At 38.7% G+C, this 12401-nt stretch overlaps 1 protein-coding gene and 1 non-coding gene across 2 annotated transcripts; one reads left to right on the top strand and one right to left on the bottom strand.

Moving 5' to 3' along the window:
* Window positions 1–1189: 1189 nt before the first annotated feature.
* LOC104747185 (uncharacterized) lies at window positions 1190–2264 on the top strand. The gene is made up of 2 exons (XM_010468767.3): window positions 1190–1342; window positions 1777–2264. Exons 1-2 carry the CDS (start codon window positions 1261–1263, stop codon window positions 2130–2132), a joined length of 438 nt encoding a protein of 145 aa, XP_010467069.2. The 5' UTR covers window positions 1190–1260; the 3' UTR covers window positions 2133–2264.
* A 4124-nt stretch (window positions 2265–6388) lies between these two features.
* Window positions 6389–6495, bottom strand: LOC147926876 (small nucleolar RNA R71). The gene has a single exon (XR_015583137.1). It is a non-coding gene; the product is annotated as a small nucleolar RNA R71 (small nucleolar RNA).
* Between the last annotated feature and the right edge of the window lie 5906 nt (window positions 6496–12401).

Below are 12401 nucleotides of genomic sequence, written 5' to 3'. Positions count from 1 at the left end.
TCAAAATTATGGTTAACAAGTATTTTCTTTCTTGGGTATGCCATAATTGTTGCTTTCCATTATTGATTTTTTCGGCTAAGTTATCCGTAGACATAGAACATAACATACTTAATAAACACTAATGTTTCTGTCAAACGTTCCAACAGAGTGAGTACTATTCGTATTTACGATGGCCAAGCAAAACTTTTGTACCCTCTAAAAGCAGTTTCTAGTTGTACTGCTTGATGCAATCATGCTATACTTACACCAAGTCGATAGTTCAATTGGTAAAGACTTTCTGGCAAAATCTAGAGGTCGCTGGTTCGAGGGACGACGCTTGGGAGGGGACCATATAAAATGCTCTGATCCCTGGCCCGAGAGAATGTACTGGCCTAGACCCGGCACCTCTTAGTAATTCAAAAAAAAAAAATCATGCTATACTTACTCTTGTTCAGTGCATATAGATTTGTCTTTATCTCTCTGTCGGTACAGATTGGAAGAAGGATCCTTAACAAGTATAGTGGATGACTTTTCTTTCCATAAAGTTATCATTATAACATATTAACATAATTACAAATCTAATACTTTAACCAAAAATATAGAAAAAAACATAACAATCTGATATGAATTCTAAATATCTAGAAGTTTATGCATGCGCTGTGTTTATAAAAATATTTTTAAAACTAGTGGAGTTGTCATTTACGTTGATTCAAATATCGTTACAATGAATCCAACAGCGGAGCAGCGGACCATAAGACCATTTTTACTGGAGAAATGGGTGAAGATTTCTCAGAAGATTAAAAAAAAATATTTTTATTATATTTATTCATTTTTTATTTATTTTTTAAAAGATGAACCAACGAGCAAGTGACACATTTCTATTTCAGCCAAAGCAACGATTCTTCCAGTCCTCCCCCAAGCATCGATTCTTTCTGATTTCTCTTCTCTCTCTTCTTTTTATTATTTTTTTACTTAAAGCAATTACAAGAGTAACCACCAGTAATGATGCCCTAAGGGTCCCGACGCAACACGTATAGATACTCTCATACTTATCTCCTAATTACTACTTTGTTAAATATTTTGATAACTTTCTTTAACTTTACTTTTAATAAAAGAATTTCCATCTTTTTATCCGACTAGTCGACTACGTTGTAGTTTTTTTTTACTTTTATCGTTTCCTATCCTCCTCATTTTTCTTTAAATAGAGGGCATACATCGTAACATTTTATCCATCACTTGCTTTAACATACTAAGAGAGTTATAAGAAGTTGAGAAAAAAAAATGGCTTCAAAGGCTTTGATTCTGTTAGGTCTCTTTGCAATTCTTGTCGTCGTTTCCGAAGTGTCTGCCGCAAGACAGTCGGGTACGTAAAATTATTTTATGCATTTCAATCTACTTCTACTATTGGATGCTATTTCTTTTTTTTTTTAAGAAACAACATATGTTTTTGTGAATATAAATCGTTCTTATTTAAAAAAAAAAAGAAAAAAGATATGTTCGTGATGAGGCTATTCGAACTTGAACTAACGTATCGTTTGTAATTTGTCCAACTATTTTGTCCGTTCCATTTTGTGGACTTACTAAAGGCAAGACAGACTTAAGTGATGTGAAGTTTTATGAAAATTAAGTTTGAAATGTGTATCTAGTGTTGTAAATTTTTTTTAAACCTTGAGATCCGAAATATTTGTATTTATTTTTAAAAGTCTTTAAATAATTAAATTAAAAGGACAATGAAATCAGGAAGAGGAATGCACATGTGCACGTGCTTAACAATATCTGAAATATTTTTTTGGGCAGGCATGGTGAAGCCGGAGAGTGAGGAAACAGTGCAACCTGAAGGTTATGGCCATGGCGGCCACGGAGGAGGACACTACGGAGGAGGAGGCGGAGGACACTACGGAGGAGGAGGAGGCGGAGGACACTACGGAGGAGGAGGAGGCGGAGGACACTACGGAGGAGGAGGCGGAGGACACTACGGAGGAGGAGGAGGCCACGGACACGGAGGAGGGGGCCACGGACTTGACGGATACGGAGGAAATGGTGGACACGGAGGACATGGAGGACATGGAGGGCAAGGAGGTGGAGGAGGCCACGGACACGGAGGAGGGGGCCACGGACTTAACGAACCTGTTCAGACTCAGCCCGGTGTTTAAAACGCTATAATAGATTCACCACCATGCATGATTGTCATATGTGTCTGTATGACTATAAATAAATCATGGTGAGTTTGTGTAATGCAGTCCCTTCAGAAATGTTTGCAATAAAGTTTCATAATACTAGTCTAATTTCTCTCTGTTTGAATTATAATTGCGCTGTTTGCATAATAATTTCGTTTATAGTTCTTTCACACAAAAAAAATCGTTTCTAGGTCATAATACTCTCTATCGGTTTTTCTTTCTGTTACGGTGTTATAATCCCTTATCATACATATGGTAAACTGGCAAGGGAATATTTTTTAAAGTATTACCAAACACCTATTTATCTACACAATCAAGGTTTTGCATAGACTAACACTTACAAATTTCACTAAACATACCAAAGTTCCAAAAGGACTCTAGTGTAAGAATTTACTTGTAGTCTAAGGGGTATTGGTTTAGGATTTAGAAAGAATTTTAATGACTTTATGTTTTTAAAAATCTTGCTGATTTTTAAAATCATTGAAAATTAGAAAGTAAAAATGAAGGATTCTATAAGAGATTGTTTAAGAAGTTTTTTTTAAATCTTGCTGATTTGTTTTTCCTTATCTTGTAAAATCTTTCATAAAATCTTTCAAAATCTTTCTATTTGATGAAAGAGTTTTCATGACTTTTGTTATGAAGGAAATGATATAAAATCATAAACCAATAACATAAAATTTGAATTCATTAACAATCCAAGATTCTTTTGTTTTACTTGAATAACATAAAACTCTTAATGACTTTATAAAAATCTTAATCCAATAACACTAGATTTATCAAGATTTTCGATAACTTTTTACAAATCTACAACCAATAACACTAAATTTTTAAAGAGTTTTAAAAAATCTTGATTGAATAACAACATATTTTACATAACTTTTAAAATCATTAAAATTTTTCTAAATCCTAAACCAAAAACCTAAAATTCTTTATAAATGAGAAACTGCAAGATCTTACTTGTATAAGAATTTCTTAAAGACTAATAATATAGAGATGTTTCAAAAAAATGTGATTCCGTGATATAAGAGCATGCTTTTCGAATTACTAACAAAAAAAATTCATAATTTTTTTTTTCCATCAAAAAAAAAAATCATAATTATTAATTCAGTTATAATATTCAAAATGAGAGCGAAAGAAGCAAAATTATTTTCTATAATTTTGGACTTCACTATCAATACTAGCCACCAAGAGCAAATGTTTATAATTGGACATTTTTTCTCAAATTCTTTTTAAAGAAGAAGAGTGTTTTGTTAAACAACTTTTGAAAGTAGATGACACACCTCACAAACTTTCCAAAATGTTATAATTTTTTTTCTTTGATAATATTATAAAATGTATTACAATCTTTAAATCTATATGATATATAATCTGGACGATTAATGTTATGATAATGTATCTAATGTGAAAAGAACATTTGGGTATGAATCTTAGAGCAGTTTACACAGCATCTGCTTGTCATATTCCTAATTTTTTTGAATAAACATTTTGGATTCGATGTTTTAATAAGAGATTTTAGTAATATTTGAACATATATATATTTGTGTTTTTTTTTAAAATTCTACTAGATTAAAAATGTGTGACTATGTAAATACAAATTAAAGTCTCACTGTAGTAAACTCAAATAGTTTTAGAAGTGGTGATTTACTAGATATTAGATACTAGGGAAATCTCCCACGCTGATGTGTGGGTTTATTTTGAATATTTATCTTTAAAACTAAATTATAAGTTATATACGTATTCATCGAAAGATGTTCGAGACCAAAAAAATCAAAAATAATATCAGATGAGTTCAAATCTATAAAAAAATTGAGAGAAAAGGAATAAAACATTAGACAAATGGATAAAAAACAATTTCAGTCATCTTAAATCATTCACGTTGATGACAATCTTGAGATATTCAGCCTTCTTACAGAGATGAAGAATCAATTCAAAAGGTCTTTTTCTAATAGAGAAACATTTGTTAAGTTAAATGCTACATATCCTTTAATATATTTTGCAGCTGCCAAAGTTGATTATGGCAGCACTATCCAAACACACCAACTTTTTTGTTTGAATGAAGTGATAACTCTCTAATTTACATGTTTTAGACACCTTTTTTTGTCTATATTTTGTATTATATATATATCCTAACATTAGCATTTTTAGGTTCTTAACTGTAGTAATTTGCATTTAGGCCATTTAGGGTGCTGCATTGTTGCATTTGTGCATTTTAAATGAAAACATGTGCTTTGGAGCCCAAAATAGGGAAGAATGAGGTCAAACCCGAGCATGTACCCGAAGGAGCGATCGTGCAAGAAGAACAGTCCAAACCTCAATCCGATCAAAGAGGATCTAAGAGCAGGAAGAACAACCCGAAGCCCTATCCGAGGAACTACCCGACTTGAATCTCGTGCACCGCCTCGAGCAGACCCTCGGGCAGAACTGAGCAGCTAGGTTAAAAGGATTTCCATATATAAACCCCCCTCTTCTTCCTCTCGCCCTAGCACGCCGCATACACTCAAACACAGAGAGCGAGAGATTCTGAGAGAGAGAGAGAGCGAGTCAAACACTTTTTCCACTTTGTTAGGATTCGATTTTATTTCTTTTAGATATTCCTTTCAATTTCGATTCTGTATTCTACCAGTTTTTATCTTATTTTTAATACAATACAATTTTCATTCATTTGTGTTTTTATGCTTTTTACCATGAGATCTGAGTAGTGAATTAAGGTTTCTAAGGATGAGATAGACAAATATGTGTTCTTGATCGGTTAGGATGTCTTAGCTTGAATGTTTATTTTATAAAAAATTCCTTTCTAGATTGGTGTTCTTAATGCTATTTTCATACCGAGAGGTTGAGATTAGATCTAGGGTGTTTTGCCATCGTGAGATGTTGTTGAAATGGTTGAATCAACCAAAGCTAGAGATTTACTCACTTAGCCTAAGAGATTAGATGTGTAAGGAGTTTATTTACAATAATGAATCGGATTTTAATGCCTGCTTAGTCATGTTTCTCCAACGAGAGTTGGGTAGGGGAGTGACTAAGGTTGATTGTTTATATCACGAGAGTGTTTTAGCAAGGTTTAGGGATTCATTGTCTAGGGAATATTTGCTTGAGGCATGTAGGACATCCCAAATTGATCAGGAGCACTTATGAGTCGATTACCCCATCCTTAGGAGCTTTCTTGTCTTGATTGTTTAGTTTTATTATATAACTCGACCCCTTACCCGAACTGGTACTCGATCACCAGCTTCGTGTATACCTTCAAGCTGTTCATTCTTGTTTTCTTGACCTGATTACCCCACCCGATCCTGTACCCGAATGCTTGCATCGAGTACTTAGGTCGTGTGGTTCTTGTTCATTTATTTACTTTTGCTTACTATAGGTTGTTAGAAAACCTCCACTATTGCTTGGCTTGACTTGCATTGTTCTGATCATATCTTATCTGCTAGCATAACAACAATTTGGATTGATTACACTTTGTACTACAACTGCATAGGGAATTGATACCCTGGGTGAAAATCCTGTTATCAATTTGGTGTCGTTACCGTTTGGTTGAATTTTGTTTGCTACGTTTAAGATTTCAGCACTTGCTAGATCAAGTTCTTTTCTATCCATCAGTCCATAACTGACTTGTTTACTTTCGTGTTTGTTTGTTTTGCATTTCAGGTACAACCCGAGTACCCACCCGGCCCGTCACTCGATCACCAGGATCGGGTAGACCTTTGTGTACTCACTCACGATCCAAGGGTAGCCAACAGTTGAGACCTTTCATAAACAACATTGACAGACCAAGGTTACTCCGTCAACAACAAGTCCAACAACCGCAACAAACCACAATTGAGGAGGTCATGAATAATCAGAATGGTCCACCAGTTCTTCAAGAGAGGACCAACATAGGAGCATGAGATGCTCCATCTACCCACACTCAAAGACATGTCATTGTGCCATCTGCTGTTCAACACAACAATTTTGAGATCAAGAGTAGTCTCATCCAAATGATTCAGAGCAAGAAGTTTCACGGACTGCCAATGGAGGACCCGTTGGATAATTTAGATGAATTTGATAGGCTATGTAGCCTCACAAAGATCAATGAAGTTAGCGAAGATGGTTTCAAACTCCGGCTTTTTCCATTTTTTTTGGGTGACAAAGCACACATTTGGGAAAAATCACTTTCCAAGGAGTCTATCACCACATGGGAAGCATGCAAAAAGGCGTTCCTCGCAAAATTCTTCTCCAACTCCAAAACTGCAAGGCTGCAAAATGACATCTCCAGTTTTGTTCAGAAAAGCAATGAGACGTTCAGTGAAGCCTGGGAGCATTTCAAGGGATACACCAGCCGATGCCCACATCATGGATTCAGCAATGCTTCATTGCTAAGTACACTTTACCGCGGTGTAGTCCCTAAAATAAGGATGTTGCTGGATACCGCTAGTAATGGTAATTTTCTCAACAAGGATGTTGATGAAGGTTGGGACCTAGTGGAGAACTTAGCCCAATCTGATTGGCACTACAATGAGGAGTATGATCGCAGAATACGATCTTCTGGGGAGGATGATGCCAAGTACAAGCGAGACATGAAAGCCCTCAATGACAAATTGGACAAACTCCTCAACCAGCAACAACATGTCCATTCCATCTCAGAGGAAGATCAGTTTCAGCAACAAGATGGGGAGAATACTCAGCTAGAAGATGTAAACTACATCAACAATCTAGAAGGTTACAATAAAGGGTACACCAACTACATCCTCAATCACCAAGATATCAATCCAACCACTCCACACGGTTTGAACCGTGGCCTACCTATTGCTAGGCAACTACCCCCACCGACACAACAGTCTAACCTAAGTTCATCGCAAAATCTGCTGTCATCTTCCTCATCCCTAGACTTGCTATCAATGATGCAACAAGTCCTGTCCACTCAGAAATCAAATGCTATAAACATCAACACGCGATTCGATGACCTCGCTAGTCGCTTATCAGCCAACTATCAGAAACTGCATATCAAGTTTGATGCTTTGAGCTTTCGAATTCAAACGCTTACAGTTAAATCGGCTTCAACTTCAACCAGCCAAAAGTCTGCTCTCGCCATAGCCCTACGGAGTAGATGCCACTTACCGACTCATGAGGCACCACTAGCCATTACTGAGGACAGCAATGACTTAGATGGGGAGGATCTCCGTGAGTCGCCAACTTCTACTCATCCACCAAACCATTCCGCATATCAACCCGACCCTGTACCCGATCATTCCACCCTGACAAATGATCAGGTAGATATTCGGGTAAGCCCACCACCAACCGACAAACCAAGCGGGGAGAAACCGAAAGAGAGACGATTCATTCCTCCACCCTACAAACCACCGTTGCCATTCCCTGGACGGTTTTGCAAAGAGCTTCTTGAGAAGTATAAGGCGTTGTTTAAAAAACAGATGAAGGAACTCGAGCTTCGCATCCCTCTAATGGACGCCTTCACCCTGATACCCCCTTACCAAAAATTCTTGAAAGATGCGGTGATGGAACGGATCAAACAAGTTCAAGGAATGGTTATACTCAACCATGAGTGTAGTACTGTCATCCAGAGAACTATGGCACCCAAGAAACTGAGCGACCCGAGATCGTTCACATTACCTTGCTCGATTGGACCTTTGACATTCGGAAGATGTCTTTGTGACTTGGGGGCATCGGTCAGCCTAATGCCACTGACTGTAGCCAAACGCCTTGGATTTGAAAAGTTCAAGCCCACCGACATCCAACTAGTCCTGGCAGACAGAACTACGAGGTTGCTAAGTGGAGTATTGGAAGACTTGCCGGTCAAAGTAGGAACAGTGGATTTACCAACCGACTTCGTGGTTTTGGAAATGGATGTAGAACCAAAGGATCCACTGATTTTAGGACGACCATTCTTAGACACCGCAGGAGCAATAATAGATGTGAGGAATGGGAAGATCGATCTAAAACTCCGGGAAGACCTCACTATGGAGTTCGATATTCAGGAAACTATGAAAAAGCCCCCAATCGCAGGGCAAACCTTCTGGATAGAAGAATTAGATAAATTACGCGAGGAGGCGTTTGAGGAGGTGACAATCGGAGATTGCCTACAGACAGCTCTAACAAAGGATGGTGAGGAGGGATTCATACACCAGGAAACAAAAATCTATAAGGAATTGCTTGATACCTATAGAGCAGTCATCGAGCCGGAATTAAGTGAGGATCTGAGGGAAGCTGAGGAGGAGAGAATGATGCTTGAAAAACAAGGCTTGAGCAAGTCAGTTGTCAGCTCTTGCGTTATGTAATGCAGCTGCTCAACACCTGCCCACCCAAACACTAACACGATCACTTTGCTGAGCAGGATGATCGAGCACCACTTGGAGTCGCAGGTCCAAATTACTGATGACTGGTTCGAGTCGAACGCGCCTAAAGTAGAACTCAAACCTCTTCCGTCCGGGGTAAGGTATGCTTTCTTGGGACCTTATTCAACCTACCCAGTTATCGTCAATTCTAGCTTGCCAGAAAAAGAGCTGAAATTGCTGTGCACTCAATTAAGAAATTATAGAGGGGCAATAGGTTACACTCTAGACAACATCAAGGGTATATCTCCTAATCTCTGAACCCATAGGATTAATCTAGAGGATGAATCATACTCTAGTGTGGAACCTCAGCGTAGGCTAAATCCGAATCTGAAAGATGTGGTGAAAAAGGAAATTCTGAAGTTGCTCGACGCTGGAGTTATCTATCCTATCTCTGATAGTACTTGGGTGTCTCTGGTGCACTGCATTCCGAAGAAACGAGAAAGATGAGCTGATTCCCACAAGGACAATAACTGGACATCGAATGTGTATTGACTATAGGAAGCTCAATGCAGCCTATAGGAATGATCACTTTCCTCTGGCTTTCATCGACCAGATGTTGGAAAGACTCGCTAACCACCCCTACTACTGTTTCCTTGACGGGTATAGTGGGTTTTTCCAAATCCGTATACACCCTGCTGACCAGGAAAAAACGATATTTACCTGCCCCTACGGTACTTTTGCCTATAATAGAATGCCTTTCGGTTTGTGCAACGCTCCTGCGACCTTTCAAAGATGCATGACGTCCATCTTCTCAGATTTAATAGAAGAGATGGTGGAGGTTTTCATGGACGACTTTTCGGTATATTGAGCCTCTTTCTCATCCTGCCTTTCAAACCTCTGCAAAGTGCTAAGAAGGTGTGAAGAGATTAACCTAGTGTTGAACTGGGAAAAGTGCCACTTTATGGTCCAGGAGGGGATAGTCCTCGACCACAAGATCTCAGTGAAGGGGATAGAGGTAGACAAAGCTAATATTGAAGTAATGGTTCAATTACAACCACCTAGATTAGTAAATGACATCAGGAGCATCCTGGGTCACGCGGGGTTCTACATGCGTTTTATTAAAGACTTCTCAAAAATTGTGCAACCGTTAATGCGACTCCTTTTCAAAGAAGCAGAATTCATTATCGACAAGGAGTGTTTAGACTCATTCAATAAGATCAAGGAAGCTCAGGTGAGTGCGCTGATAGTCCAGGCACCTACCTAGGATCATCCTTTTGAAATTATGTGTGATGCATCTGATTATGCTGTAGGGGCAGTACTAGGCCAAAGAATAGATAAAAAGCTCCATGTAATCTACTACGGCAGCAGAACCATGGACGACACTCAGACGAGGTATGCAACAACGGAAAAGGAGCTCCTCGCTGTAGTTTTTGCATTAGAAAAATTCTGGAGTTACCTGGTCAGATCGAAGGTAATTGTTTACACGGATCATGCCGCCCTAAGGTACATTTACTCAAAAAAGGACACCAAACCTAGGCTTCTCAGATGGATCCTTCCTCTGCTAGAATTCGATATAGAAATTCTGGACAAGAAAGGAATTAAAATGGGGTAGCCGACCATTTGTCTAGAGTGAGGATTGACTCAATGCCCGAAAAAAGACTAATGCACATCGATTTCCTGGAAGAAATGAGCCACACGATTGGACACAGGATAGCTCACTCGACCCCCGACTAAACCGGGTCGATCGAGTTTATGGCAATCGAGTTAGTTAAGCTACCTTGGTACTCAGATCTCGTGCACTACATGGTATGCAGAGAGATTCCTAACGAATATGATGCCCACAACAAGAAAAAGTTCTTCAGAGACGGTAATAGCTATTACTGGGATGAACCCTATTTATACAAAAGGGGACTGATGGCCTATTCAGACGATGTATAGCCGAGGAAGAAGTTCGAGGAGTGCTCAAGAACTGCTATGGGTCCACTTATGGAGGTCATTTTGCTACTTTCAAAACCGTCTAAAAGATCCTTCAAGCCTGTCTTTGGTGGCCAACCATGCTCAAAGACGCGCAGCTCTTCATAACAAAGTGTGACCCATGCCAGAAAATGGATAACATCGGTAGGAGGAACGAAATGCCTCAACAGGCCATCTTAGAAGTCGAAGTTTTCGATGTTTGGGGAATAGATTTCATGGGACCTTTCAACCTGCCTTCGAATGGGAACATGTACATCCTGGTGGCAGTCGACTATGTCTCAAAATGGGTCAAAGCAATAGCCAGCCCGACAAATGATCACAAGGTCGTAGTGAAGATATTCAAAAACATCATTTCCCCGAGATTTGGAATCCCTATAGTAGTAATCAATGACGGAGGAACCCACTTCATTAATATTGTTTTCGATGGCTTGTTGCAAAAGTACGGGGTCAAGCATAAAGTTGCGACAGCTTAGCACCCACAAACCAGCGGGCAAGTGGAAGTACGTAATAAACAGATCAAGGCAATATTAGCTAGGATTGTGGAAATCACAACAAAAGATTGGGAATTCAAGCTAGATGATGCGTTATGGGCTTAGAGGATAGCTTACAAAAATCCAATTGGGCAAACGCCATTCCAGCTTCTTTATGGAAAATATTGTCACCTTCCAGTTGAGGTCGAGTATAAGGCGATCTGGGCAACTAAACTCGTGAGTCTGGACATAAAAACTGCTCAAGAAAGGAGAGCAATGGATCTTCACGAACTCGATGAAACACGATTAGAGGCTTATGATAATTCAAAGATTTACAAGGAAAAAACTAAAACTTTTCATGACAAAAAAATCAAACATAAGGATTTAAGAGCTGGAGATAAAGTTCTCTTATTCAACTCAAAGCTTCGACTGTTTCCCAGAAAGCTCAAGTCGAGATGGTCATGACCCATCGCAATTAAGGAAGTTATGCCTTATGGAATAGTGACTTTGCTCGGGAAGGATGGGACCGGGTTTACCGTAAATGGACAGAGAGTGAAGAAATACATGGAAAATGAGAGCACAGAGGCAGGGTCATAACTGTACCTCACCGACCCCGCCCTAGTCTGACGAGCATTGAAAGTCAAGCTCAGCGACTATAAACAAGCTCACTTGGGAGGAAGTCCCAACGGCAGAATTGTAAATATAGGTTACGTTTTTAGGTATTTCCTCTCTTCGGTGTTTTTGATTACCCGACAACCTACCCGGTGAGCTACGCGATACCTTACCCGATCAACCCCTCGGATGCTGGTCCGAGCAAGTCGTCCGTGCACATAACCGAGCTTTCTGATGAGCAAATCCTGGCACCTGCTGAAGCCGGTGATGATCTTAGGTACACTTTGGCGAGCATGGAGGCGGCCACAACCTCCTTCTTCACCAACCCATGAGGTACCACTTTCATCCAAACCATTGTTTATACCATTGCATTTTGTTTCATTTTCTTTGTGTGATTCTCAGATTTTTTTTTCAGACTTTTATTTACACAAGGGACTGTGTAATTTAAGTTTTGGGGAGGGTCTAACAATGTATTTAACATTGTGTTTTATTTTCTTATTTTCTTATTTTAAATTTTTGCATACTAGTTTTCTTCATTTGAGTCTGCATCTATTTGCATAGAAAAACCCAAAAAAAAATTTGAAAAATTAAAAAAAAAAAATGTTCATGTAGCTGCATTTACATATTAGGATTGAGTTTAGAGTGCTTCATATAAGACTGTTGCATATGCATTTTAGGGGACAATGATTAAAACCACATTTAGGATTGAGTTTAGAGTGCTTCATATAAGACTGTTTAAAGTCAACCTTAGGATTGAAGTTATAGCCTTTAATCACAGTTCATTGTTGCTAGATCAATCTTTAGAAAAAAATGAAAAATCTTTGTTTAAAACCTTGTGTCTTTTGAAAGCTTCTTCCACTTGTGTGAAACTTGCTTGAACATTGCATCATCTCTATATTGTTGGACTTAACCTGAACTTA

Source organism: Camelina sativa, chromosome 15 (genome assembly GCF_030686135.1).
Source record: "Camelina sativa cultivar CO46 ecotype springtype chromosome 15, ASM3068613v1".
In the NCBI taxonomy this organism is placed as follows: Eukaryota; Viridiplantae; Streptophyta; class Magnoliopsida; order Brassicales; family Brassicaceae; genus Camelina; species Camelina sativa.
Note: the sequence above shows the minus strand (reverse complement) of the source record. Positions and strands in the feature narration are given on the sequence as shown.

Coding starts and splice junctions, on each gene's coding strand:
- LOC104747185 (XM_010468767.3), top strand. CDS start 1,261: ATGGCTTCAAAGGCTTTGATTCTGTTAGGTCTCTTTGCAATTCTTGTC. Junction 1,343..1,776: donor GTCTGCCGCAAGACAGTCGG/GTACGTAAAATT, acceptor TTTTTTGGGCAG/GCATGGTGAAGCCGGAGAGT.